General features: G+C 49.0%; 1 protein-coding gene across 1 annotated transcript in view; it reads right to left on the reverse strand.

Annotated features, from left to right (window-relative positions):
* The window catches only part of ACVR2B (activin A receptor type 2B), a 32,749-nt gene extending 12,635 nt beyond the window's left edge, over positions 1-20,114 (reverse strand). Inside the window, exon 1 of the mRNA XM_075556037.1 lies at positions 19,780-20,114. Coding sequence (XP_075412152.1) covers positions 19,780-19,831 — 52 coding nt within the window. The 5' untranslated portion in view covers positions 19,832-20,114. The remainder of the gene's footprint in view (positions 1-19,779) is intronic.
* Between the last annotated feature and the right edge of the window lie 4,299 nt (positions 20,115-24,413).

Here is a 24,413-nt window from a genome sequence, read left to right on the forward strand (position 1 = left end):
TAATCATTTTATTGGGGACTCTTACAACACTTTTTTCTTTTTTTTTTTTAACCATTTTATTAGGGGCTTATACAACTCTTATCACAATCCATACATACATCAATTGTGTAAAGCACATTTGTACATTCATTGCCCTCATCATTCTCAAAACCAGGGGTTCTCAAACTTTTTAAACATGGGACCAGTTCACTGTCCCTCAGACCCATTGGAGGGCCAGACTAGAGTTTTTAAAAAACTATGAACAAATTCCTATGCATACTGCACATATCTTATTTTGAAGTTAAAAACAAATGGGGCAAAAACACCTGGCGGGCCGGATAAATGTCCGTGGTGGGCCCCATGTGGCTTACAGGCCGTAGTTTGCTCAAAACATTTGCTCTCCACTTAAACCCCTAGCATCAGCTCCTCATTTTTTCTCTTGCAGCTCTTATCACAATCCATCCATCCATCCATCGTGTCAAGCACATTTGTACAGATGTTGCCATCATCATTTTCAAATCATTTTCTTTCTATGTGAGCCTTTGGTATCAGCTCATGTTTTCCCCTCCCTCCCTCCCTCATGAACCCTTGATGATTTATAAATTATTTGTTTCATGTCTTACACTGACCACTGTCGCCCTTCACCCATATTTCTGCTGGTGGTCTCTCCTGGGTGCGTGGGGTGTTTAATACATCGATCATTGTAATCAGTTCCCCCTTGACAAGAATGTATTTAATCCTCCTGACAATACTGTGAGGATCCTCGTCTTACAGAAGAGGAAACTGAGGCACAGAGAAGGTAAGTAACTTACCTAAGGTATTTATGAAGTGTCAGAGCCAAGGTTCAAACCCTGGCAGCCTGGCTCCGGCGCTGTGTCGCAGTCCACTGCTTGTCCTTCCTGTCATTGCACTAAGCACTCTCCTGCTGGACTTCCAGGCTCACGTTTGCTGGCCTAAGCAGAGCCCTGAAGCACCCTCCCGCATTGTCTCCTGCACTTATGTCTGGGCTCTTATTTGGCGGTCAACGTAGCTCCATCGCCCACCAAACTGGGCTTCAAAGAGGATGATCCCGTTTATGTGCCGTGCAAGCTACCACGAAGAGTTCACAAAGCCGCCCCCTCACCTGCCCTCACTTTCCCTCATCTGAAACCCCACTGTGGTTGTAATCCGGTTTCCCTGATCAATCCCAAGACTAGTCACCGTTCCGTGCTGATTGGTCTCTCCTTCCGAAAACTGTTCACATCATTTCCCATTCCTTGAGTTCTCCGTTGCTTTCTCAGTTGTAAAAATGCTGTATAGCGTCTTGATAGTAACTTGTTTTTCCCACAGAGAATAAGTCTCCAGTGCCTTCCCTCTGAACATAACTGAGGGGTGGGAATAAAGTGACTACCAGGCAGAGAGTGCCTACAGGAGACGACTATACTAGATTAAAATGATCACTCTGACTTGAGTGACTAAAACCTTGTCGCTTGAATTCCCGCACCCCCGCCCCCGCCCCTCTGATATACCTGGGCCTTGATCTGGTTTTTTAATATTTTCTGGCTTGGTTTTTTTTCTTGCCTACTGGGGTATATCTCTGTTGTACTTTGTCACTGTAGTTAACCTTCTTGAACCTTTGCTATGTGTTTTACAGTACATGAAACCCAGAAATGATAACCTATAGAGACAACTACAATAAGAGTTCCGGGGGGGGGGGGGCGGTGAAGGAGGTTGGGGGTTTAGGGGGAGCTGCAGTAAAATGTTTTGAAACAGATTTTGGTAACAATACTGTTTGATGTGACTGAACTATGGAATGGTATGATGTATGAATTAGCTCCTAATAAAATGGTTTGAAAAATAATAATAAAAATAAAGCTTTTCTTACTATACTGTAACTCATTTGTAATGTTCTTTTGCCAAAAAGTCTATTTTATCTGGTGTTAACATCTCCCTAAGAGGCCCTGGTGGAGTAGTGTGCTACGTATTGGGCTGCCAAGGGCAAGGTTAGCAGTTCAAAACCACCCGCTGTCCCAAGTGAGAAAGACGAGGCTTTCTCCTCCCGTAAAGAGTTACAGCCTCAGAAACCCACAGGGGCAGGTCTACCCTGTGCTACAGGTTCACCATGAGTCAGAAGCAACTCAATAGCCGTGAGTTTGGTATTTGGGGGGATACAGCCCTGATGAGGTAGTGGCTTGCACACTGACTGGGCTGCTAACCACAAGGTCAGCAGTTCGCATCCACCCATCACTCAGTGGGAGAAGGATGAGGCTCTGTGCTCCCACAAAGAATCACCGCCTTGGAAACCCCTAGGGCGGTTTCTTCACTGCCCTCTCGGGCCTGGAAGAGAAACTGCGAGAACTTGATGGCAGCATGTTAACACGGCGATATGACCTTTCTTCTGGTGACTATTCTCCCAGATGATCTCTTTTCCATCTTTGATTTTAAATCCCTGTGTCTACTCTCTGAGCAGTGTTTCCTCCCCCTTTCAATCTGCCTTTGTCTTGGCACCAGTTGAGCGTCCTCACATTTACAGCTATTCAAAGGCTTAAGCTCAAGTTTCCTTTTTTCTACCTGCTTTCCAGTGGTGCTATTTGTTGCAAGTCAACAACAGCCAGTCCTGCCAAGAGCCCTGGCGGCACAGTGGGTTATGTGTTAGGCTGCTAATCAACAGGTCAGCAGTTCAAATCCACCAGCCACTCCTTAGGGGAAAGTTGCGGTTTTCTACTCCCTTTGGGTCCCTGAGTCGGCATTGACTCCTTAGAAGTGAGTTTTGTTTGAGGATCTCTTTTTGTGTCTTCTCACACTCCGTTTCCAGTCTTTAAAAGTTAGTTTTAGCTTTCAACATGTACACATACCCTCTAAGTCCAGTTAGCACCTTTATCGTCCTCCATAAGAACTCAGATTTTTAATTCAACAAGTCCCTTCTGACTTGGCTTTAATTAGCTCTGACATCACACTGTGTCCAGTACTCAGGTCTCCGAGCCCTGGGCGTACAGTTGTTAACCACTTGGCTGCTGTCACTGAAAGGTCTGGGGGCCAGGCTGCCTGAGGCTCTGCAGGACAAGGATGTGGCGGTCTGCATCTACACACAGGGCAGTCTTGGGAACGGGGCAGGTTCTACTGAGACTGCCGTCACCTTCCTGAAGGGCAGCTTCCTTCAGAAGGACCTGGGGTGGAGGAGTCGTGGTCTGCTTGTCCAAAAGCATTTTGTTCTTCTCCTTCAAAGCTCAGGTGAACGTAAGTTGGTAGGTTTGAGTTCTCCTCTCTCAGCATCTAGAAAAGAGGGTTCCTCCCTTTTCTGGCTCCCACTGTTGGTGACATTTTTTCTTGCTTTCTATTAGGCACTGTCTTTTCCACCTGGCTGGTTTCTTAGCTCCTCTTTTCAGTGTCACTCTAAGATGGATGTCTTCTAAGAATATATTTAAATTTGTTTATACAGTTATGGATTGACGGTGCTTTTAGAATCTGATGCTTCGTATCATGTATCAAATCTGAAAAATTTTCAGCTGCCATCAATTTGAGTATCAACTCAGTGGCAATGGCTTTGTTCTATGATTCTGATGTGCTTATTTCAAGGTCGTATGTTCTAATTCTGCATCTAAACACAATAGGAATGTCTTATAGTTTCACTTCTAATACACTGGCTCTCTTTTTAGTTATGTCTAACCTATTGTTAACCTATTCTGCTTAACCAACTAATTAATTAATTTTTAAGAATCATTTTATTGGGGGCTTGTACAACTCTTACAATAATCCATAGTCCATCTATGGTGTCAAGCACATTTGCACATTTGCACATTTGTTGCCATCATCATTCTCAAAACATTTTCTTTCTACTTGAGCCCTTGGTATCAGCTCATTTTCCCCCCTCCCTCCCCCATCCTTCCTCCCTCACAAACCCTTAATAATTTGTAAATTATTATTTTTTCATGTCTTTCACTGTCTGATGTCTCCCTTCACCTACTTTTCTGTTGTCCATCCCCCAGGGAGGGGGTTACATGTAGATCCTTGTGATTTGTTCCCCCTTTCTCCCCCATTTTCCCCCTTCCCCTCTTGGTGTCGCTACTCTCATTAATGGTCCTGAGGGGTTCATCTGTCCTGGATTCCCTGTGTTTCCAGCTCTTATCTGTACCAGTGCACAGCCTCTAGTCTAGACGGATTTGTAAGGTAGAATTGGGATCATGATAGTGGGGTGGGGGGGAAGCGCTTACTTTATTTTTGCATTTAAACAAAAAAAACCTTCGTGGATAATTACAATGTGTTTACTCTTTGTCTGAGTTCAAAACTCCTATCTCATAATTCCCTAACTTAATTTCTTGCAAATCCACTCATTATTGCTGACCATTTTTATTCTTGGCAGCTTGTTGTTCGTGTGTCTGGATTATGGATACGAGCTAAGGTTCCGTTTAACTTGTGGGAATCCACCTAGGTGATGCATCTGGAATTTCTAGTGTCTCAGTTTCCTCGACAACACCAAATGCATGTGGGAGCAGACCTATGGGGAGAGTCCCTTCACCCCATCGCCAGCGCAGGCCAAGGAAATTTCATTAACTTCCACTGATGACAGCACCTACGGAAGCTCTCCCAGGTGAGGGCCTCAATTTCAACTCCCTGTCTCCTGGTCCTCCTGCAGGACCCACGCCTCTAATCCTGGAGATTAGCAAAGCCTGACCCCCCGGCGTGTCTCAGACACCATCAACGGGAAGAAATGAAAACCCAGGAGCCCTTTCCAAGGGTGGCACGAGCTCAATGGGCCTTCAGACGTCCAGCTTGGAAGGAGGTTCCCTCACTGCTTGAACTCTGTGAAGTAGCCCTGGGCGCCGTCCTCCCCACCCAGGAGCGCGGGCCCAGGGGCAGCTCGGAAACCCTGGCTTGCTCCAGTCCAGTCATCCTCAAAGCACACCAGAGAAAGAACTTGCAGGTACGTGACCACACCCAACTACTTCCCTTCGCTCCTCCCTCTGTGGCTGTGGACCCATGTGACCCCCCCCCCCAGCTGCTCTTCAGCGGGAACCCACAGTGCCACAGCCACGGCGTCCACCCATCGAGGGACGGCCTTCCTCTTTGTCGCCACCCCTGCACGCCACCAAGCGTGATATCCTTCTCCAGGTACTGCTCTCTCCAAGTGCGAAGCTGCCAGCCTTGCCTCTGAGGCGCTTTCTGGCTGTTCCACTCAAACCCGGGGATAAATGCTTCTTGAGGCACAGGCCCACGAGCGTGAGGAGAACAGCCGACCACAGGAATGAAATCTCCAAGTCAGAAAGAAAAGACACGAGTCGTTCCTTATACAGGAAAGCTAAGAAACAACCAGATGTGCACCGCGGAACCTCTAAAACGCAGGCATCTGTGGCACCAGACTCTGTCGACAAGCACAGGGCAGAGGAGTTCAAGATGGGAAGGTGGGCTGCTAAGGAGCGGCTGGAGGCTGTCTCTACCACAACCCCAAACGACTGGATGGTTATTTTCTAAAGTCAATAAAACTGGAGTGGGCAGGGGGAGGACCCTCTCACAGGGAAGAGGTAAAGTTGGGGGCACAGGTAACACAATAAACTAGGAGTGATACAAACTAATATACCAAGCATAGAAACACCCCCTTTTCACTCTCAGCCCTCTCGCTGCTCTGTGTCTTTTGGGGTGTTGACAAGCAGGGCTCGATCCTTCAGACAGAACAGAGTTCCCTGGGGAACGGAACTACGTCCAGTCCCACTCACAAGCTCTCATCAGGCACAGGCCCATCCTTCAATAGGAACAGGCCAAGGAGAGTCACCTGCCTGGAAAGCGCAGGCAAAGGCAGGTAGAAAGGAGGACGGCAACAGAGCAAACGATGTTATGGAGAGAAGGAACCTAAAAGTCCACCAGAGCCCTGGTGGCTCTGTGGGATCGGTGCTGGGCTGCTAACTGCAAGGTCAGCAGTTCAAATGCACCAGCTTCTCCACAGGAGAATGCTGAAGCTGTCTGTCCCCATAGATCTACAGTCTTGGAAAGCCTATATGAAATTGCTGTTAACTGGAATCAACTAGAAAGCAGTGGGTTTAAATGAGGAGATGGAAACTCAAGGCACTGAAAGTAAGTGAGAACATCCATGAGGAAGGAAAACAAATTGGGGGGTGAAGGAAACAAATTGGGGGGGGGTGTAAGAATCAATATCCTCAGACCAAAAAGGGCAGAGTACTCATGAAAAAGGAAGAAGGCAGCCCTGTGTGAAAGACTGAGAACAAAGTGTTCTCCACAATTAGCACCAGGGTGGCAGAAAGGACAAGTAACAGAAGGGTTAGAAGATAAAAGTTGTAGAGATCTCCCAGAAAGGAAAGAAAAAGCATAAAGATAGGGAAAACAGGAAAGAATCTGGAAGCTTCTCCCACTGCCAGAAAAAGCCCAACACCTCAGTAAAAGGATCTTCCGGAAAGAAAATCCAAGGGGACAAACCAAACCCCAGCACAGTGGATGATGTCAACAGACCCGCCGACAGCACATCAGCATAGCATTCCACAGTACTGGGGACCAGAGAAGATCCTACCCTGTCTACTACGGGAGAAAACTCGCCTACAAAGGATTATGAACCAGAATGGCATTTAACGGCCAGCGGCCAATCTGGGGACAATGCCAGACTACAAAAGGGACAGGGGTTCCCCATTTAGGGGGAAAGGACTTTCTATTGAGAAGCTCGAATAATTACACATGGAGGCAGAAGGGAGCTATAGGCAAGATCACAAGAAGCAGGATCTCATATTAGCCTGCCTTAGAAGCTACTGGGTGATGTACTCCATGAAAATATGGGGATAAGTGAAAAGGGGAAATACAGGACACAAAATCCCAAGAATTCAACCAAGGAAAATGGGAAAAGAATCTTTGGGATGAGGAACCAGGGAGATCGGGGTAAAAGGTGGCTCAACCAGGAGGGAACCAAACACACTCTGCACAGAAATCTGGAGAAAAGAACTGAACACATGCCAGCGACTCGCCACCAGGGAGAGAGTTTATTAGTTCGGCGAATATACCTGCTAAGATGACAGCGGGGAGAATCAGCACTCCTTCTGCATGAAACTGAGCAGAATGCAGATTCTCTCCCGTTATCATGTACAAGGCGCTCACACGGTCCTGCATCACAGGAACGACGGGTGCACACACATTTCCCACAGGAAAGAAAACGCACCACCTGCCCTCTGGCTCGCAGTGGAGTGCTTTAACCAGGGCTCCGAAGCACCACGATTCCCCTGCCAAAGTCTCACCAGTTAGGGCTCCTTCCCCGATACTGAGACAATTCCCATGGCTTTGGAATCTCTCTTCAGAAAGTACTACAATGCTCGGATGTGTACTGGGAAGGCCGCCCATTTCCCAACCTCTGTCTTACACTAAGCATCTTCTGGATTTTCTATTTTATTCGACTGATTTAGCCATCTTCGTACCAACAGCCCACCACCATGATTGCTACAGGCAGCTTTACAAAAGAGTCCCAAGATCTACTAGACGCACCTTGATTTTCTTCAAGATGGTTTTGACTCTTCTTGGTCCTTTACCCTTCCAAGTGGTCTTCCTCAGAGGATTTAGGTGAAAACACAATGTTAAAGGCCTTTTCCACATCTGCCCTCCTTCACTCTGTCAACACCAGGGATTAGATCAGTTTCCCACTGCTACATGAACCATGAGTACCTGGACTCACTTGGGATTTCACCACTTTTATAAGTGTCCGAGTCCTACGTGTTAATGCTACACCAAGACCGTTGGCATCTTGTGATCACATAGGCATTGGTATGTGATTCTCCTGTGAAGCCTTCGGAGCCCGGGTAGTGTAGTGGTTACGAGCCGGGCTGCAGGTCAGCAATTCAACATCAATAGCTGTTACTTGGGAGAGAGATGAGGCTTTCTCGTCCCATAGCAAGTTACAGTCTTGGAATTAGGCCTCCGCTCAAGTACTCCCTAAACGCAAGAACACTTGGTTCTATTAACCTGGCATTCCATGATGCTCACCTTCCCAACACGATCGCTGAAGACAAAGCGGGTGCATAAGCAAATGTGGTGAAGAAAGCTGATGGTGCCGGCTATCAAAAGATATAGCATCCAGGGTCTGAAAGGCTTGAAGATAAACAAGCGACCATCTAGCTGAGATGCAACAAAGCCCACATGGAAGAAGCACACCAGCCTGTGTGATCACGAGGTGTCGAAGGGATCACGGATCAGGCATCAAAGACCCAGAACTAAAAATCATATCATTGCAAATGAGGGGGAATGCAGAGTGGAGACCCAAAGCCCATCTGTAGGCAATTGGACATCCCCGTACAGAAGGGTCTCGGGAGGAGACAAGCCAGTCAGGGTGCAGGATGGCACCGATGAAACACACAACTTTCCTTTAATTCTTTACTTCATCCTCCTCCCACTATCATGACACCAATTCTACTTCACAAATCTGGCTAGACCAGAGCATGTACACAGGCACAGATAAGAGCTGGAAACACAGGGAAACCAGGACAGATAAACCCCTCAGGCCCAATATTGAGAGTAGCCATACCAGGAGGGGAAGGTGGGAGGAGAAATGGCGACCTGATCACAATGATCTACCTATAACCCACCCCTGGGGGGATGGACAACAGAAATGTGGGTGAAGAGAGACAATCAGTGAGTGTAAGACATGAAATAATAATAATAATATCAAGGGTTCATGAGGGAGGGAGGGGGAAATGAGAAGCTGATACCAAGGGCTCAAGTAAAAAGAAAATGTTTTGAAAATGATGGCAACAAATGTACAAATGTGCTTGACACAATGGGCGGATGGACAGATGGTGATAAGTTGTATGAGCCCCAATAAAATTATTTTTTTTAAGTTATAGTCTTGGAAACCTTCTGTCTTATAGGGTCACTGTGAATCAGTATTGACTCAATGGCAGTGAGTTTGGTTTGGGTTTGTAAAGCTTTTGTTAGGCTTTCGTATCAAGGATATGCTGATCTATGAAACAGGAGGGAAATGTTTCTGTATATACTCGAGTATAAGCCTACATGAGTATCAGCTGAGGCACCTACTTTTACCACAAAAACTGCATTAAAAATGTGCTGGAAAACTCAGCTTCTACACGAGTATAGATGGTATCTCCTAATTTCTCAAACCACTTATTTTAAGACTGGTATCATTTCTCCCTAATAAGTTCAAGGAAATCACCATTAAAGCCATCTGGGCCCTGTTTCCTTTGTAAGAAAGATTTTTTAAATGACACATCCCATTTCTGACATAGACACAGTAATAGTCCTATTCAGATTCTGAACCAGACATTTTAGGGGTCAGTTTGAGTGTGTTCCATCTTTTTAAAGAATTCATCTACTTGACTCAAAGGTCTTTATAATATTCCTTTATCACGCTTTTTTATTTCAGTAATAGTGATACTCCTTTCATGCGATACTGGCCATCTGTACTTTCTTCCCTGTACCCTGCACTTGGGCCAGTCTTGCAAAGAGTTTTATCTTATTCTTATTGTCTAAAGAGTTAAAGCTACACATTTCCCTCAAACTAATGCTTTAGAAGCATCCCAATATCTTGGTATGCCCTACACCTCATGACAGCAGCAGCCAAGAGCTCAAAGGATGCATTGTACTGGGTAAATCTGTGGCACAAGACTTCTTTAAAGTGCTAAAAAAGCAAGGATTATCACTCTGACGACTAATGTGTGCCTGGCCCAAGTCGTGGTTATTTTTAATAATCTCACATGCACGCGAAAGTTGGACAATGAGTAAGACTGAAAGAACTATCACTGCGTGTGAATTATGGTGCTGGTGAGAATATTGAAAGATGGATGGCCAAAAGAATCAACAAATCTGTCTTTGAAGAAGTACAGCCAGAATGCTCTTTTGTAGGGAGGGCTCTGTCTCACATTATTTTGGACTTATTATCAGGAAAGGCCAATCCTGGGGAAAGACATCATGCTTGGTTAAGTAGAAGGGAAGCAAAAGAAAGAAAAAGGAGGCCAATCAATGCAATGGACTGGCCCAGTGGCAGCCGACCACAGGCACACACTCCAGCACAACAACTGTGGGATGGCACAGGGCCGGGCACGTTCCTCGCTCTCTTGTACATGGGGTCTCTGAGTTGGAATTGCCGTAACAACAAAATATTTTCATTACTACGGAGTTCTAGACATATTTTTGGATTTCTGCTGTGTTTTCTTCTGTATTAACTTGTAAAAAGGTGGGGATTTTCTTGTCCGGTCATATTTGCTAGCTAGGCTCACAGGTTGTAGAAAGAGAACATATTAAAAAGGAGAAAGAGAAAAAATTAAATAATTTTTTTTAAAAAAGAAAACATATAGCATTTCAGTTACATGAAATTTGTTTTACCGCCAAGACAGTCGATTTTTATCAGTGCTCTGTGTTTGAAAAGAATGTAGACTCTTTTTTTTTAAAAAAATCATTTTATTGGGAACTTGTACAACTCTTATCACAATCCATACATCCATCCATTGTGTCGAGCACATTTGTACATTTGTTGCCATCATCATTCTCAAAACATTTTTATTTGAGCCCTTGGTATCAGCTCATTTTTTCCTCTCCCTCACAAACCCTCGATAATTTATAAATTATTTTGTCATGTCTTACACTGTCCGACGTCTCCCTTCACCTACTTTTCTGTTGTCCAAGAATGTAGGCTCTTGTAGTTATTGTTCTACAGGTGTGGTTAAGAAAATTGTACTATCTTGAAAATGATGAGGGCAAAGAATGTACAGATGTGCTTTATACAATTGATGTATGTATGGATTGTGATAACAGTTGTATGAGTCCCTAATAAAATGTTTAAAAAAAAAAGAAAATTGTACTATGTGTGCCATGTTTACTCCCCTGGTATTTAATAAGTGATATATTTAAACTGTAATGTCCTTATGAAAAGATGTCTGTTCTCTCTCTTTTATTGGCTTCCTTTCCATTAGTCCCCTTTATAAGCTGAAGGTTGTCTATCCTTTAGTGGCTACCCTCTAATGCCATTCCTTCTTGACTTAATTTAACATTCACGGCTAGTTTCACCCTGTTCCTAGGCACTGTCAGAACTTTTACAACAACTTTACTCCATTTTCATTCCATGGCCATACAATGTCTAAGTGTATTTCAAACTCAATGAGGTATCACTCCTTCACATAACAAAACCCCAAACTGTGTATTATGCTCAATGCTCTAGATTTTCTCCCTGCATCCCTGACCCCCTGTGGAGTTCATTATCCTCGTGCCTAAGGAGCAGCGACTGCCAAACACTTTCCTTCTTAAAGAACAGTTTCCAGGGGAGGTGGGGAAGAAATGAGGAGCTAATAAAGATGAAGACAACGTTCTAACACGGACTGTGGTGATGACTGTACAAGTCTCCTTGATGTACATGAACGGCCGAATTATATGCAATGTGAACTGCAGGCCAATAAAACTGAGGTGATGGGAAGAACCGATCACAATGATCTACATAGAACCCCCTCCCTGGGGGACGGACACAGAAAAGTGGGTGAAGGGAGACATCAGTCAGTGTAAGGCATGGAAAAATAATTATTTATAAATCATCACGGGTTCATGCGGGAAGGGGGGTGGGAATGAGGAGCTGATACCAAGGGCTCAAGTAGAAAGAAAATGTTTTGAAAATGATGATGGCAACAAATGGACAAATGTACTGGACACATTGTGGTGAAAGCTGTTTGAAATCCCAATAAAATGATTTTTAAAAAGGAACTGTCAGAGAGGAGAAACTGGTTCACTTTATTATAAAATGTAAGCTCTTTCAGAATCTAAAGGCATCTGCTGGTTGTATTGCCATGTTGAGGGGGAGCTGTCAACAGAAAGGCTGGTCCTCTGATGGTAGGGCCTTTGTTCTTTTTAACAGTTCTTTTGGCCTTTGGTTTTCAGAATTTGGGCTGTGGTGTTAACAGATGTAAATTTTTATTATTCTTTTACCTGGCTCACAAGATTTCTTGGATCTGTGGCTTGGTGTTTTCCATTATTGACTCTTATAGCTATGTCTCTAATATTTCATTATTATCTCCATTAAGTCTTCTGCCTCATTTTCTCCCCTTTATTTCTGGGGTTCTGTTTAGATGGATCCTGGAATTTCATCTTCGAGATATATATATATATATATATATATATATATATATATATATATATATATATATATATATATCTTTCTCACTCCTGTATCTTTTTTTCTTTCTCCAGGGTTTGGTCAGTAGAGTTTTCATCTATTTTCCAGGTCATTAATTCTCTCTTCAGTTGTGGGTAATCTCCTTATATAATCATCCACTGACGTTTTAATCATATATAGGGCAGTTTTATAACAGATTGTTCATCTGGTTGCCACTAGTTTCCAGCTCTCTGGTGAAATTCCCTCTCATCTTTGATTTCCTTGACCAAAGTGAGCACCGCCGTGGTTAAAAAATAAATCTATATGATAGCTCCGATTTGGAGATCAGAAGGATCTCCTTCAACTGTGATGTTTCTGCTACTTTTTTTTAGCCTTGGTCGCCCCTAGGAAATGACTGAAGACGGTCCCACATGTTACGAGCACCACCCTGAGCCTCTGTTTCCCACACTCAAATCCTGGACCAGCAGGTTTTCCTATCCTGGCTGTTCAATGCTTCAACAAGAAATGTTTTCAGATTATGTTCAGTTTTTCCTATTGTTTTCAAAAGGAAAGCTGGTCCTGATTACTAAAAGATGAAATCTCCATATCTGTTGTACTCAATTTTGGATCTATTTTTTAAAACTCTCAGACATTAAGCTGCTAGGAGTTAGGATTGACTGGATGGCAACTGGCATCATGATCAAAGTCATGGCCAATCTGCACATGGAGGTTGAGGTTGCCAGCATAGTATGGCAAGATTGCCCATGGAATATGGGAAGCAACAACATGGATTCCAGGACAAAACCCTGGGAAAAGCAACTTCCAGTTCCAAAATGTAACTCAGAAGGAAAGTAGACTTCACTCTCGACCAGTTTTACTGTTTCAGACTTTGCGTGTCCCTTGTTTGTACCAACAGGGAACGGTGACTGGGGCATCACTAGTTTGGACACAGTCCCACAGAGCCAGTGACTCTACACAGGAACCATGAGAGAAGCTAATAAATGTGAGATTCTTGATCAAGATTAAATGGGTGTACTCTACTTATAAAAATCCACGGATATATATATTTACATGGGAATACACTGAGATAGTGGACAGACTAAAATGTTTAGGAAATAACATATGTACGAATATGCTTCATACAACTGATATAAGGATTGTTATAAGATCCACAAGAGCCCCCAATAAAATAAACTTTTAATTAAATAATGTAAAAATCCACAGAACTGGATTTAGTAATTCACTATGATAATTACCTTGTTCTTTATGTATTTTATACTCTGATTAAATGTCTGAAAAAGAACAACACTATTTTAGATAGGGGAAGGGGGAATCACCCTCTATTTCTAAAAGTACTCATATAGATACGCAGGTAAACTCCCTAGAATGATATGTCAACCTGAGAAGGCTCACCTCTGGTAGGGGTCTCAGACGGGGCTGGGAAGAGGTCAATGAGATCCTTGTTAACCTGTAACATCTACAAACTGAATGTCTGTATAGTGTTGATGAAATTAAAAATGAATAAAATTTGAAAGAGGAAAAGATATGGCTAAAAGAACCTCTGACTCCCCCAATCATACTCCAGGGCGGCTAATCTATGCGAGACCTGAGAGAAACTCCACAGCAGATGAACTCTGCACTCTGGCCCTTCAGGTCCTCAGTGCAGGTCGTGGGGCCTCCCCCCTCCTCATGAGGTCTACGCACCAGCTCACCCTGCTGTCCACAACAGCAGCCCCAGACCTGGAAATGCCTACTACTGAGGACTTTCCCAATCGGGGTACCTGAAGGGAATGCCAAAATTTGGGTGAAATAGAAATAGAAGTATGTTTGGGATTCCTGACCTAAGGCTGCCAGCCCAGGGCTCTGAGAACTCACATATGCATTCCGAGTCAATAGATACTTGCGGGGGACACGTAGGAATTGTCAATGACACTAGACATCAAAGGGCATTAAAAGACTTTTCAGGCATCCTCATACCTGGAAACAGCATGCATCAATGCCTTAGTTAGAGGGGGGGGAAACCCTGCCATCAACATGGGGAGAACCTTCCTCCAAGTCAGTCTCCTGTTCCTTTATTTTTTTAAAAATAATATTGTTATTGATGTATCTTAACTCATTCCAATACATCTCTTCCCATACAGGTCTGCTGTTCAGTCCATTGGGTGGGGCTATACATCATTAATGCTACCAACTGCCCTCTCCCCCACATCTCACTTCCTGTCCCCTCTGAGAACCCTTACTCCTGTCACTGTCTCTGAAGGTCATCTATCTTGACTGCCATGAACTGCGTGATCTTAAAGCTACAAATGAACCTACCCAAGAGCATGCCCAAGTCTAACATGGCCAATGAGGTAGATCACGTACGAACCCCAAGAGTAAGGGGAGGAAATCTTAAAGAACTAAAGGATAGTGATGTGGTCCATCCGTGCCACACTGCACCCTGAATTTATCCTCCGTTCTGTGACACCCTATGAAGGGGGACTGTTGAACTGTCTTGCTGGTGGACTCTGGGTCTCCACTATATCCAGTTCCTTTCATATCAATTTGAATGTGTGTTTTTTAACTTGGGGTGCCTCTTCCCAGCAACACCTCATGATCACACAGCCTGGTGTGCTTTTTCCATGTGGGCTTTGTTGTTTCTCTGATAGATGACCGACCGCTTGTTAAACTCCAAGTCTTTAAGACCCCAGACACTATCTTTTGATAGCCGGGCACCATCCGTTTTCTTAACCACATTTGCTTAAGCACCCACTTTGTCTGCAACGATTGTTGTCAGGGAGGTGGGCATGATACGGTGTCGCATCATTGCAACAAACCGTTCTTGTCCTGAGGTAACATTTAAGTGAATCAGCCTCCTGTTTCAACTGCTTCAGATCAGGGAGGCAAACAAGGGCCCCTCCCTCTCCACAGACAGACAGACAACAGCTGGTCTGGTCACATCCTACAAATGCTCAGTCACAAACCCAGGACAGCAACCGTCGCCATCCTCCAGCCAAAGGCTTGGATTTCCAACCAGCCTTCCTTTCTCTTTCCCAGAACTAATTTTAGCTTCCTAAGTTGCTGGGGCAGAACTGAAATAGTAGGCAGAACAACATTCACCAACAAGAGCACGAGTTCACCTCGAAAAACACCTCAGCTCCAGCCCAGAAACGGAGGGGCAAGGCGGCAGGGTCCCCCACCCCCCAAGGCTGAGACCATCCTTTCAGGAGGAGGACCAGGTCTGCCCAGGCGAGCCAGCTTCCTTTCCAAGACCCACTTCCAGCGATCACGTGTCCATGAATGAAAACACACAGCTGGTGCTGCCAGTCCCCATGAGGGCCTGCAGAGGCACATGTACACACACAGCCGGGCGCAGAGAGTCAGAGCCGAGCATACAGCTGCCTAAACACGGTTCTGGGTCAGGAGGAAGCATGGCCGACACACCCTCAGACCCCCCAAACCACCACAGATCTCCAGCGCCCACCACTTGTCTCAGACAGAGCCGCCGCCACTGACCAAGTTTAGAAATAACAGAGACTTGAAAAAGGCAGACAAATCTCCGTCTCTCCCCATCCCGAGCCAACAGGCACCATCTCCATCCCGGGCACCACCAGAACCACAGGGAGCAGGACCCCTCTGGGACTGGGTTGGGCCTGCAGATCTGGTAGAGAACCAGAGACGGCAAGGAAGCCAAAAACAAAGGGGCGGAGTATCTATTTTGGAACAAAGAATTGGTGATAGACTGAGGGGGCGCATGAAGACAAAGAATTCTGAGGAGGCCGCTAGCGCCACTGTTGAAGAACCACCCTGGGAGGACGACAAGAGAATGAAATAAATACGCAGGTCTCCACCCCAGCAAGCAGCCCCCTTAAAATAACAGGTCAGGGGCGCGGAGCACTTGGAAACGGGGGCTTTAAGGGTATGTTCCCCATCATCACAGATCCTGTGGCACAGCCGGTTAAGAGTTGAGCTGCTCGCCGCAGGGTCCACGATTCAAAACCACCAGCGGCTGGAAGAGGGAAAGACGAGGCTTTCCGCTGGCGGGAAGAGTTCCAGTCGGGAGACCCACAGGGGCAGTTCCACGCTGACCGGTGGGGTCGCTGTGGAGTCGGCTTCCATCGAGGGCACTGTAAGTGCGTTGGGTTGGGCTGGGCTGTCTTCCCAGGGCACACGCCCATCTCTCGTCAGCTTCCAGGGCTGCGAGTCGTGCCCCTCGCTGAGTTTCAACCCTGAAGAGGAGCAACCCTCCAAAACACCCTGCCCAGACGAGCTCGGAGCACACCACAACCCACTGGACGGGCACAGGCGGCTGCCAGTCTGCCAAGCCCAGACCCCACCAACATGGCTCTGTAGAGACCAGACACTTCCATCAGACTGCCCGTAGCCACCGGCCGCTCTGCCCACCCCACTTCTCCTGGTCCAGGAGGAGCTCTAGTCCTGCCCCCCATTCCAACATGGCCACTGAAGCCCAAGGAGGGGTACAGACATCTGCCCCTACCTTTTGGGAGAGGCTGCCCAGCAGCCCTGGTGTGGCCGTCCTCGGAGCCCCCGGCCCACAGTCGCTGCAGCTCCTCAGAGCGCCACCCAGCAGGCCCACTCCGGGGGAAGGGCATGCCCACGTCCTGCTACCACCCCCAGCGCTCCTCTTGGCAGACACGCGCAGCCTCCGCAGCCTCCGCTCCAGCTCCGGCGGTGCCCAGGTGAGCAGAGAGCGGGTGCGGGGCAGGAGAGCCCCAGCAACAGGCACTTCCTGACATGCTGCCCGCGTGGGAGGCAGACGCAGGGAGCTAACCTCCAGGCAGCAGTCGGTCGTGGCGGGGCGGGTGTGGACAGGCAGGCTCCGCCCAGTCCTGCCACCCCGGCTGGCTCCGCTGGGCTTGCTCACCCACAACCGCCGCCTCCTTGAAACCCGAACCACTTCTGGCAAAACTCAAGGACGCCAGGCGAGCGGATCTCGTGAACCACGAATTTCATACCACACACAGCCTGAGCGCCCTTTGAGCGAAGCGAAAGGTTTGGGGGAAACCCCACCTCCCACCATTAATCGGAGGGGGGATGTTAGTAGGTAGAGAAGGAGGCTGCTCAATAGCCATGCCCAGGACCATCCATCCTCCCCCGATGCTGTCCGGTGCACACAAGAGTTATCTGATCCAAATTACCAACAGTGCCAAGGCTGAGAAGTCCTGTTCCAGACAGAACTGAGGCCCACCTGAAAATTATCACCTAGACATCCCCTGGGCCCTTTCCCATATCCTAGTTTGCAATGACAAGCTAGTGTGGTGGCATCGGCAGCGCCTCCAAAGCTAACGAGAAAACAGAAGGGAAAGACAATGGGGTCATAGTCTCTAGAGCATACAGGGCCAGGCATGGACCCAGAAAGACGTGCAGGGCTAACTGAACACCAATCTTAGGACCAGGACCGTGTGTCACTGTTACAACCACCTCAGCCTTGCTCTCTAAGTCTGAGCTGGAGCCAGGGATACAGGTGACTGTGAGGCACCTCCAATGTGGAGAATCTGAAATGAAGTGCTCTCCAAGTGTAGCACAGACATATTGGGTCTGGGCTACCTCACTTCTTGCTAATATTGACTACATGTTGAAAAGATTATTTTGTACATATTCGGCTCTGTACGCTACATTATGAAAAGTAATGTCATGTTTCTCTTTTTGTGGCGACTAGAAGAACTTAAGTTACATGTATGGTTTGCATGGTAGTTCTGTCCAACAGCTCTGTTCTAAAGCTGCCTTCTGGGAGGGCTGTTGTGTGCAGCAGGGATGGGGGGCGCTGCCAAACAGCAGGACAGGTTGTCCCTGAGAACAAAGGCAGGAGAGTACCAGGCGCTCCCAGGGCAAGGTAGTAGCCATCAGTCGGTCAGCAACTTCCACCTTCCTTCCTGAGTAGGAAGGAGTTTTGATGTTTGGACTGCATCTGATGGATGGGGAGTAGAGGGTGGGGGGGTGTGAATGCAGCCTTTCTAGGATCCAAAGTGCATGTTCTACCCAGCTAGGGGGTGAAGGACGGTGAGCAGGTGGTCCTGGTTGGAAGCCCTGGGGCTGAGACCAGGTCTGTCTAGGGATCCGGAGCCCACGAGAGTTTAGCAACAAGGTGAACTTCCTTCTCGAGAAGTCAGATGGCTGCCATCCTGCCTCTGCAGCCAGTGCCTGCTCTGTGCACTTCAGAATCCCCATGCCACACGCTTCGCTAAAGCATCTTAAAATCAACTGCCCCGGAGCGGGCTCTCTGCGGTCCCATCAGCAACATTTAACAAAGGGACAGGAAGAGAAGTCTACGCTCAGTAAGACCACCACTTTGCCGCTACAAGATGTGGCCCCAGGCAAGTCCTGAGACCCCCCTCCCACGGGGCGCCCAGGCACAGATTGCAGGGGGGCGGGGGGAGGCGCGGAGAGTGTTCCTATCTTCTGGTCCTTACACTGAGGCTGCGCAGCAGCTCCCAGACCCAAATACAAAACTCTCTCCGTGTAGACAGCTGAGTCACTCAACTTCACAAAGGAGGTGGGGAAAAGTAGGGGTGAGGATGGGGTAGAAATTCCTCAACCGCACACCCTCAGAGCCCACGGGAGGGAGGGTGTCCCAGCCCCGCCCCTCCAAGCCAGACCCCACCCCCCACGGGTTTCCCAGACTCCGCGCTACCGCCACCACGGCGGCTAGGGACCCGCGCTGCATGTGTAATGGGGGCTGGGAACAAAGACGCGCGGGACCCAGAGCCCAGGGCGCGCACCAGTGCGCCCGGCAGCCCCCGACTTCTCCAGCCAAGCGGGAACACTCAGCTCCCCACACTGCCAAGGGCTGCCCTTAGTCACCAGAACCAAACCCCGGAGGTGGTTCGCGGTGCGCCCGCCGGATCTGAGCGCACCCCGGCACCCTGGGGAGGCAGGAATCGGGTCTGCGTACTTCCAGAAAGAACGTTTCCCTGGAGCAACTCCACGATTACACACTTGTACCCATACAGCGCCCCGAAGCGCAGGTGGACTGACGGCTAGTCCCGGGGTCGTTGGCAAGTTGGGGACACGGCCATGCGCCTCCCGAAGGCCCGAGTGAAACGGACCTGTTGGTTTCCCTTCTTGCCCCACCCCCTCCTCGCAGGCGTCCAAAACAAAGCTGTCTTCCCGCGGCGGGCTCGCGAGGAGCCAGCACAGGTGGGAGCCAGGGCGAAACGCCCGAGCGGGCTGGGAAGCAGGCACCCACACAGCTCCGAGTGGGGTGGCGGGCGGGGAAACGCCTCCCGGCCAAGCGAAGCCGCCCCCTTCGCCTCTCCGCCTCTCGAGGCTCCCGGGGCGCGCAGCCGGCCCCCCAGCCCCAGCTGCACCTCCGATCCCATCACCCCCACCCCCCGGTTAGATCTGCCCGCCCCGCTTGGCCGTCTCCCCAGTCTCCCGCTTTTTTGTCTTTATTTCCCCCATGCACTCACCGTGGGCTCTGCGCACCCACGGAGCCCGAAACCCAATCGTGGGGCTCCAGCTCCCAGCCCCTCTCGCGGGGGACGCCTCCGACCCGTGCGCAGCACTCCGCAGACCCGGGGGCGCCGCCGCGATCCCAAGTCCCGCAGCCAACCGCACGGAAAACATTGTACCCGCAAGTTAGCGAGCCGGGGACCCGGCGCCCCCCGAGCCCGCGGCGCGCCTCGCCGAGGGGCGGGCAGGGTGCAGGTGGCGCCGCGAGGTGGTCACGGGCCCACCCTTTGTTGGTAAACACCGCCGGGCGCCCGGGACGCAGCCCGCACGCCCTCCCCGCGGCGCCCTGCCCTTACCCGCGCACAGCGATCCCCAGAGGAGGGCGAGGGCCGCCCAGGGTGCCGTCATGTTCCGCGGCGCCGCCCCGCGGACGCCCGGAGCCCGCGGGTAGGGCCGCGCGGGGCTCCCGGGCCGCGCGGGGCTGGGCAGCTGCACCCTCCTTCCTTCGGTCCGTTCCGGCGCGTTCCGTGCGCCCGGGTCCTGGGACGGCGTGCGGGTCGGGGTGGCCGGGCTCAGGAACGCTGCGGGCGCCGCAGGCTGTGGCCTGGGCTCCGGGGTGGCGTGGGGGCCGGGGGGCGGCGGCGGGGCGCGGGCCGGGGTGCGCCCGGCTCGGGCATAGCGCTGCGGGGCTGGGCCCAGGCCCCGCGCGAAGGGGCCGAGTCCGGAGGGGCCATGAACGGGGGAGGGGCGGGGGGAGGGGAGCTGAACCGAGTCCAAAATGGCTCCTGAGCCGCGGCCGCGGAGCCGAGCCAGCGGGGAAACCCGGATGTTTGATACAAAGAGGCAGGCGGGCTGGGCTGGGCGGGGAGGGGGAGGGGAGGCTGGCCCTCTGGCCGCGTGGTCGGCGCTCCCCCCTCGGGGGCGGGGCCCCGGGAAACAACAACACGGAGGCCCCGCCCCCCAGCCTGCGCCCTCCGGGAAAACTTGCCCGCGCGTAGGGGCTGGATGGAGGAAGGGGTGTGCGTGCAGGAACGGCAGGACTGGGCCGAGGTCGACTGCGCTCCGGGACACCCCCAGTCACGGCACCCCGGATTGCCACTCCCAGCGCTCGAGCCCACCCCCCAAACGCACGCTGCTCCGCGATGTGCGCGGAGCCTGAGAAGGTGCAATGTCCCAACTCTTGCCTGGACTCCTGTTTCCCACCTGGGAGTGGGAGGGGCGCAGCACCATGAACCAGGACAGAATCCTATCTTTAAGAATGAGCAAATTAATGGGCAGAAGGATGCCGATATCTTCGGTATGCCAAGTGGCCCCAACAACGTCTGCAATCCCACCCCACACACTAAAGGGGCACAGGTGGGAATGCAGAGGAATAGTGAGTGGGGTCCAGTCGAGGAAGTGAGAGCGCTGAGACCTGCTCGCAGAATAGCAAGCAGCAGGTGGAATAGGGCTCCCCATCCTTACCCCCAAAGAACATCACACCCTCCTTCAATCTACACACTCAAAACTGGGCCCCCAGCGCTTGAAGATCTTGTCTAGCAAGTGGGAGTGGTGCCCCGTCCTCTTCAAACTCCAAGTTCTTCCTTTGCCACGAGACAGAACGGGATGGTGTCCGGCTTCCATTACTCAACATTCGGATGAAAGATTCTAGCGAGTAATTCTCAACAAAAGGGAGAGAATGCACAGAAGAATCCCGTGGAATCCAGCATCTCCCCGCCGTGGAGGGAAGAATCCCGTGGAATCCAGCATCTCCCCGCCGTGGAGGCTGCAACTCAGTGCAGAACCTACTATGCCACCAGGACTCTATTCTCAACAACATTTTAATGACGGGCCTCCTTGTACAATTTCTCAAGGTAACTCATTATCTGGCCTTTTAACAAAGCATCGCAGGCTACTCTGTGCCCAGTATGAAGCGGTATTAATGGGGTCCTCTGGCTTCGTATATGGCACTTAGTAATTCCACAGTATGACTAGGTGAAGGAGGATGCCTCCTCAGGATTGGAGAAAAACTCATTAAACTGCAGTGTGCATGCAGATGAGCTAATCGTGCTTCCTGAAAGCCACGAGGACTTCAAGCATTCACTGACAAAGATAAAGGTCTGCAGCTTTCCGTATGGATTCTACCGCATCATAAACAGCCTCACAATCGAGCCGACGAGCAGCATCATGATAAATGGCAGAATGATGGAAGGACTTCGTTTGACTTGGGTCCCCAATCAATGCCCCTGGCAGCAGCAGTCTAGAAATCAAAGCAAGTTTGCTGCAAACGACCTCTTGAAAGTGTTTCAGAGCAAAGATGTCACGTCGAGGGCTAACGTGCCCCCGACCCAAGCCTGGTCTTTTCAATAACCTCATGTGCCTGCAAAGCTGGATACCGAGTAAGGAAGGGCGAAGGATTGACGCACTTGCGTTTGGGAGTTGGTGAAGGGCAGTGGACTGCCAGAGCAACAAACAAGTCTGCTTTGGAAGAAATAACAGCCAGCATTCACCTGAGAAAGCAAGGATGATGAGACGTTGTCTCATTTATGTATTCTGAACATGTTATCAGAGGGACCAATCCCTAGAGAAGGGTAGAGGGTCTGTGAAAAAGAGGAAGACTCAGCAAGACGGATTGACACAGTGACTGTTCACAATGGGCTCAAGCATAGTGCAACCACAGGACCAGGTGGGGTAGGCATAACAACAATGGTAAGGATGATGGAAGACCGGGCAGTGATCATGGTGTTGCTGTGAGTTGGAAGCAATTCAACAGCACCCAACCACCGCAACGCTGCACTGAAGTCAACGAGGTTCCAAATAACCCAACTGCTCACCTCAAAAGTTTGGGAGTCATTCTCTACTCCTCCTGTGGTAGTTACATAATCTGTTGTCAATTTGAGATTTAAGAGTGAAGGGGTGGAGTTTAGTCTGTCAATCAGGTTGCAGCTGGATGACCTCATTTGGAGGCGCTAAGGAGATAAATAGCTCACTAAAGGTGTGACGTTCCTGTTGAGAAGACATCTGCAGCTATGCTAGAGCCCTGGAGGTGAAGGAGCCACGTGGAGACCCCTGCCAGCGCTGAGATGTTTCCACCGCCACTGGATCCACAAGACTTTCACTGGCCTGTGATCTGTCTGCATCCAGCATCATTGCATGCGTTGTGTATAAGTCTGAAGAATTTATAGATGGATATCGGACTTATGGGCTCAATCTGGGCTGGGCTGGGATGTTTTCTCAAAATTCAGTTGCTTTTGTATATAAAGCTATTTCTTATACACACATGAGTGTCTATGTATTTGTTTCTCTAGTCTACCCGGACTAACACACCTCCCATGTAGTCCATCAACAAGTTCATCTCAAAAGCACATACACCATCAAGGTACTTTTTTCCAAGTGTATTACCACTGCCCATCATCTCTGTTCTGAGCCCCTACCATTAGCAATGAACAAGAAAGTCTCTTAACTGACCACCTGCTTCCATTCTTGAGTGGCTACCATAGATCTTCCGTCCAGCAACTGGAATGATCTTTTAAAAGTGGAAACCGGATTAGTCCATTATTTTAATCCTCCCATGATTTCCTAAGACCTTGACCAATCGAGTTCTATGTAATAACCAGTCCCTTGGCCTCCCATCTCGTTATCAGCTCACGCTGGGTTCCCCTGACACATCCAGGTTGTTCCTGCTTTGGGCATCCACATGTTGTGCCTCTAGAAAAAATCCACATCATTGAACTTGTAGAATCAGTTTCCATCTCTGCCACCGTGACTCATGGATCAAATATTAAACTGACAATGAAAGGTGAGGGTGGAGAGCTGCACAGCAAGTTGGGCTGTGTCTTGTTTTCTTTAGATAGAGCTGCAAGAATACCAAAGACCACGTCCAATACCAGAAAGGCGGTGGCTGGAAGCTGAAAGGCCAAAATAACGAAGCAAACCAAAGCTAACAAATGTCCACTCTGGGAATTATGGCAGGGGGTCTGCCATTAAGGCATTCTGTGTATCAGGAGCACGCGTAGCCTGGTCTCTCCTCTCCTGGGTCATCACAAGCAGAGAACAAGAAATCGGAAAGCAGCGATGGGGCATGCTGTTGGGTGCCATCAACAAGTCGGTTCTGACCCATCGCAAGCTTAAGCACCACACAATGAAACACTGCCCAGACACACGCCGTCCTCACAACTACTCTCATGTTGTGTCTATCTATCTCGTGTTGGCAGTCTATCTTGTGCAGGGCCTTCCTGGGTTTTGCCGGTTTCTCCTGACAACGTATCCAAAGTATATGAGATGAAGTCTTGCCATGCTTGATACTGAGGAACCTTCCCAGGCAGGTTTGTTTGTTTGGTTGACATTCCGCATGACTTCCTGTATTCCTTGCCAGCACCACAATCCAAACGCATCGTTCTTTTTCAGTCTCCCTGATTTAATGCCTAATTGTCACCTGTGTCTGAGGCGATTGAAAATATCATGATGGGGGAGGAGGGATGAGCTGATATCAAGGGCTCCAGGAGAAAGAGTTTTCGAAATGATGATGGCAACAATGTGCTGGACACAATGAATGGCGACAAGAGCTGTGAGTTCATGGATCTGACAAGGGAAACACTAGGAATAGAACACAGTTTTAAATTATTTTTAATTTGGGGCTTGCTTCACTTCAAAAAGTAGAAGGGGCCCCGATTCTCAGAGCTTCTGAGAAGTCCTGCTATCATGAGTACATTGAATCATTTCACGGAGTAGGCGTCACACTGCATAGTGTACATGTGCACACGCCCAAGAGTCCAGTAGCAAAATGACAGTGATGAAGTAGCAACGAAAATAATATTATGGTTGGGGGTCACCACAACACCAGGAACTGTATGAAAGGGTCAGGCATGAGGAAGGTTGAGAACCGTGCTCTAAAACTTGGCAAGCTTCAAGAAAATGAAAATGTAGCAAGCTATTGATCTGTTTCCAATTAACTGTATATGCTATTACCAACCCCACAAATACGACAGAACCTCCAACGAGACGTGGTTCT

Source organism: Tenrec ecaudatus, chromosome 8 (assembly GCF_050624435.1).
Source record: "Tenrec ecaudatus isolate mTenEca1 chromosome 8, mTenEca1.hap1, whole genome shotgun sequence".
NCBI lineage: Eukaryota > Metazoa > Chordata > Mammalia > Afrosoricida > Tenrecidae > Tenrec > Tenrec ecaudatus.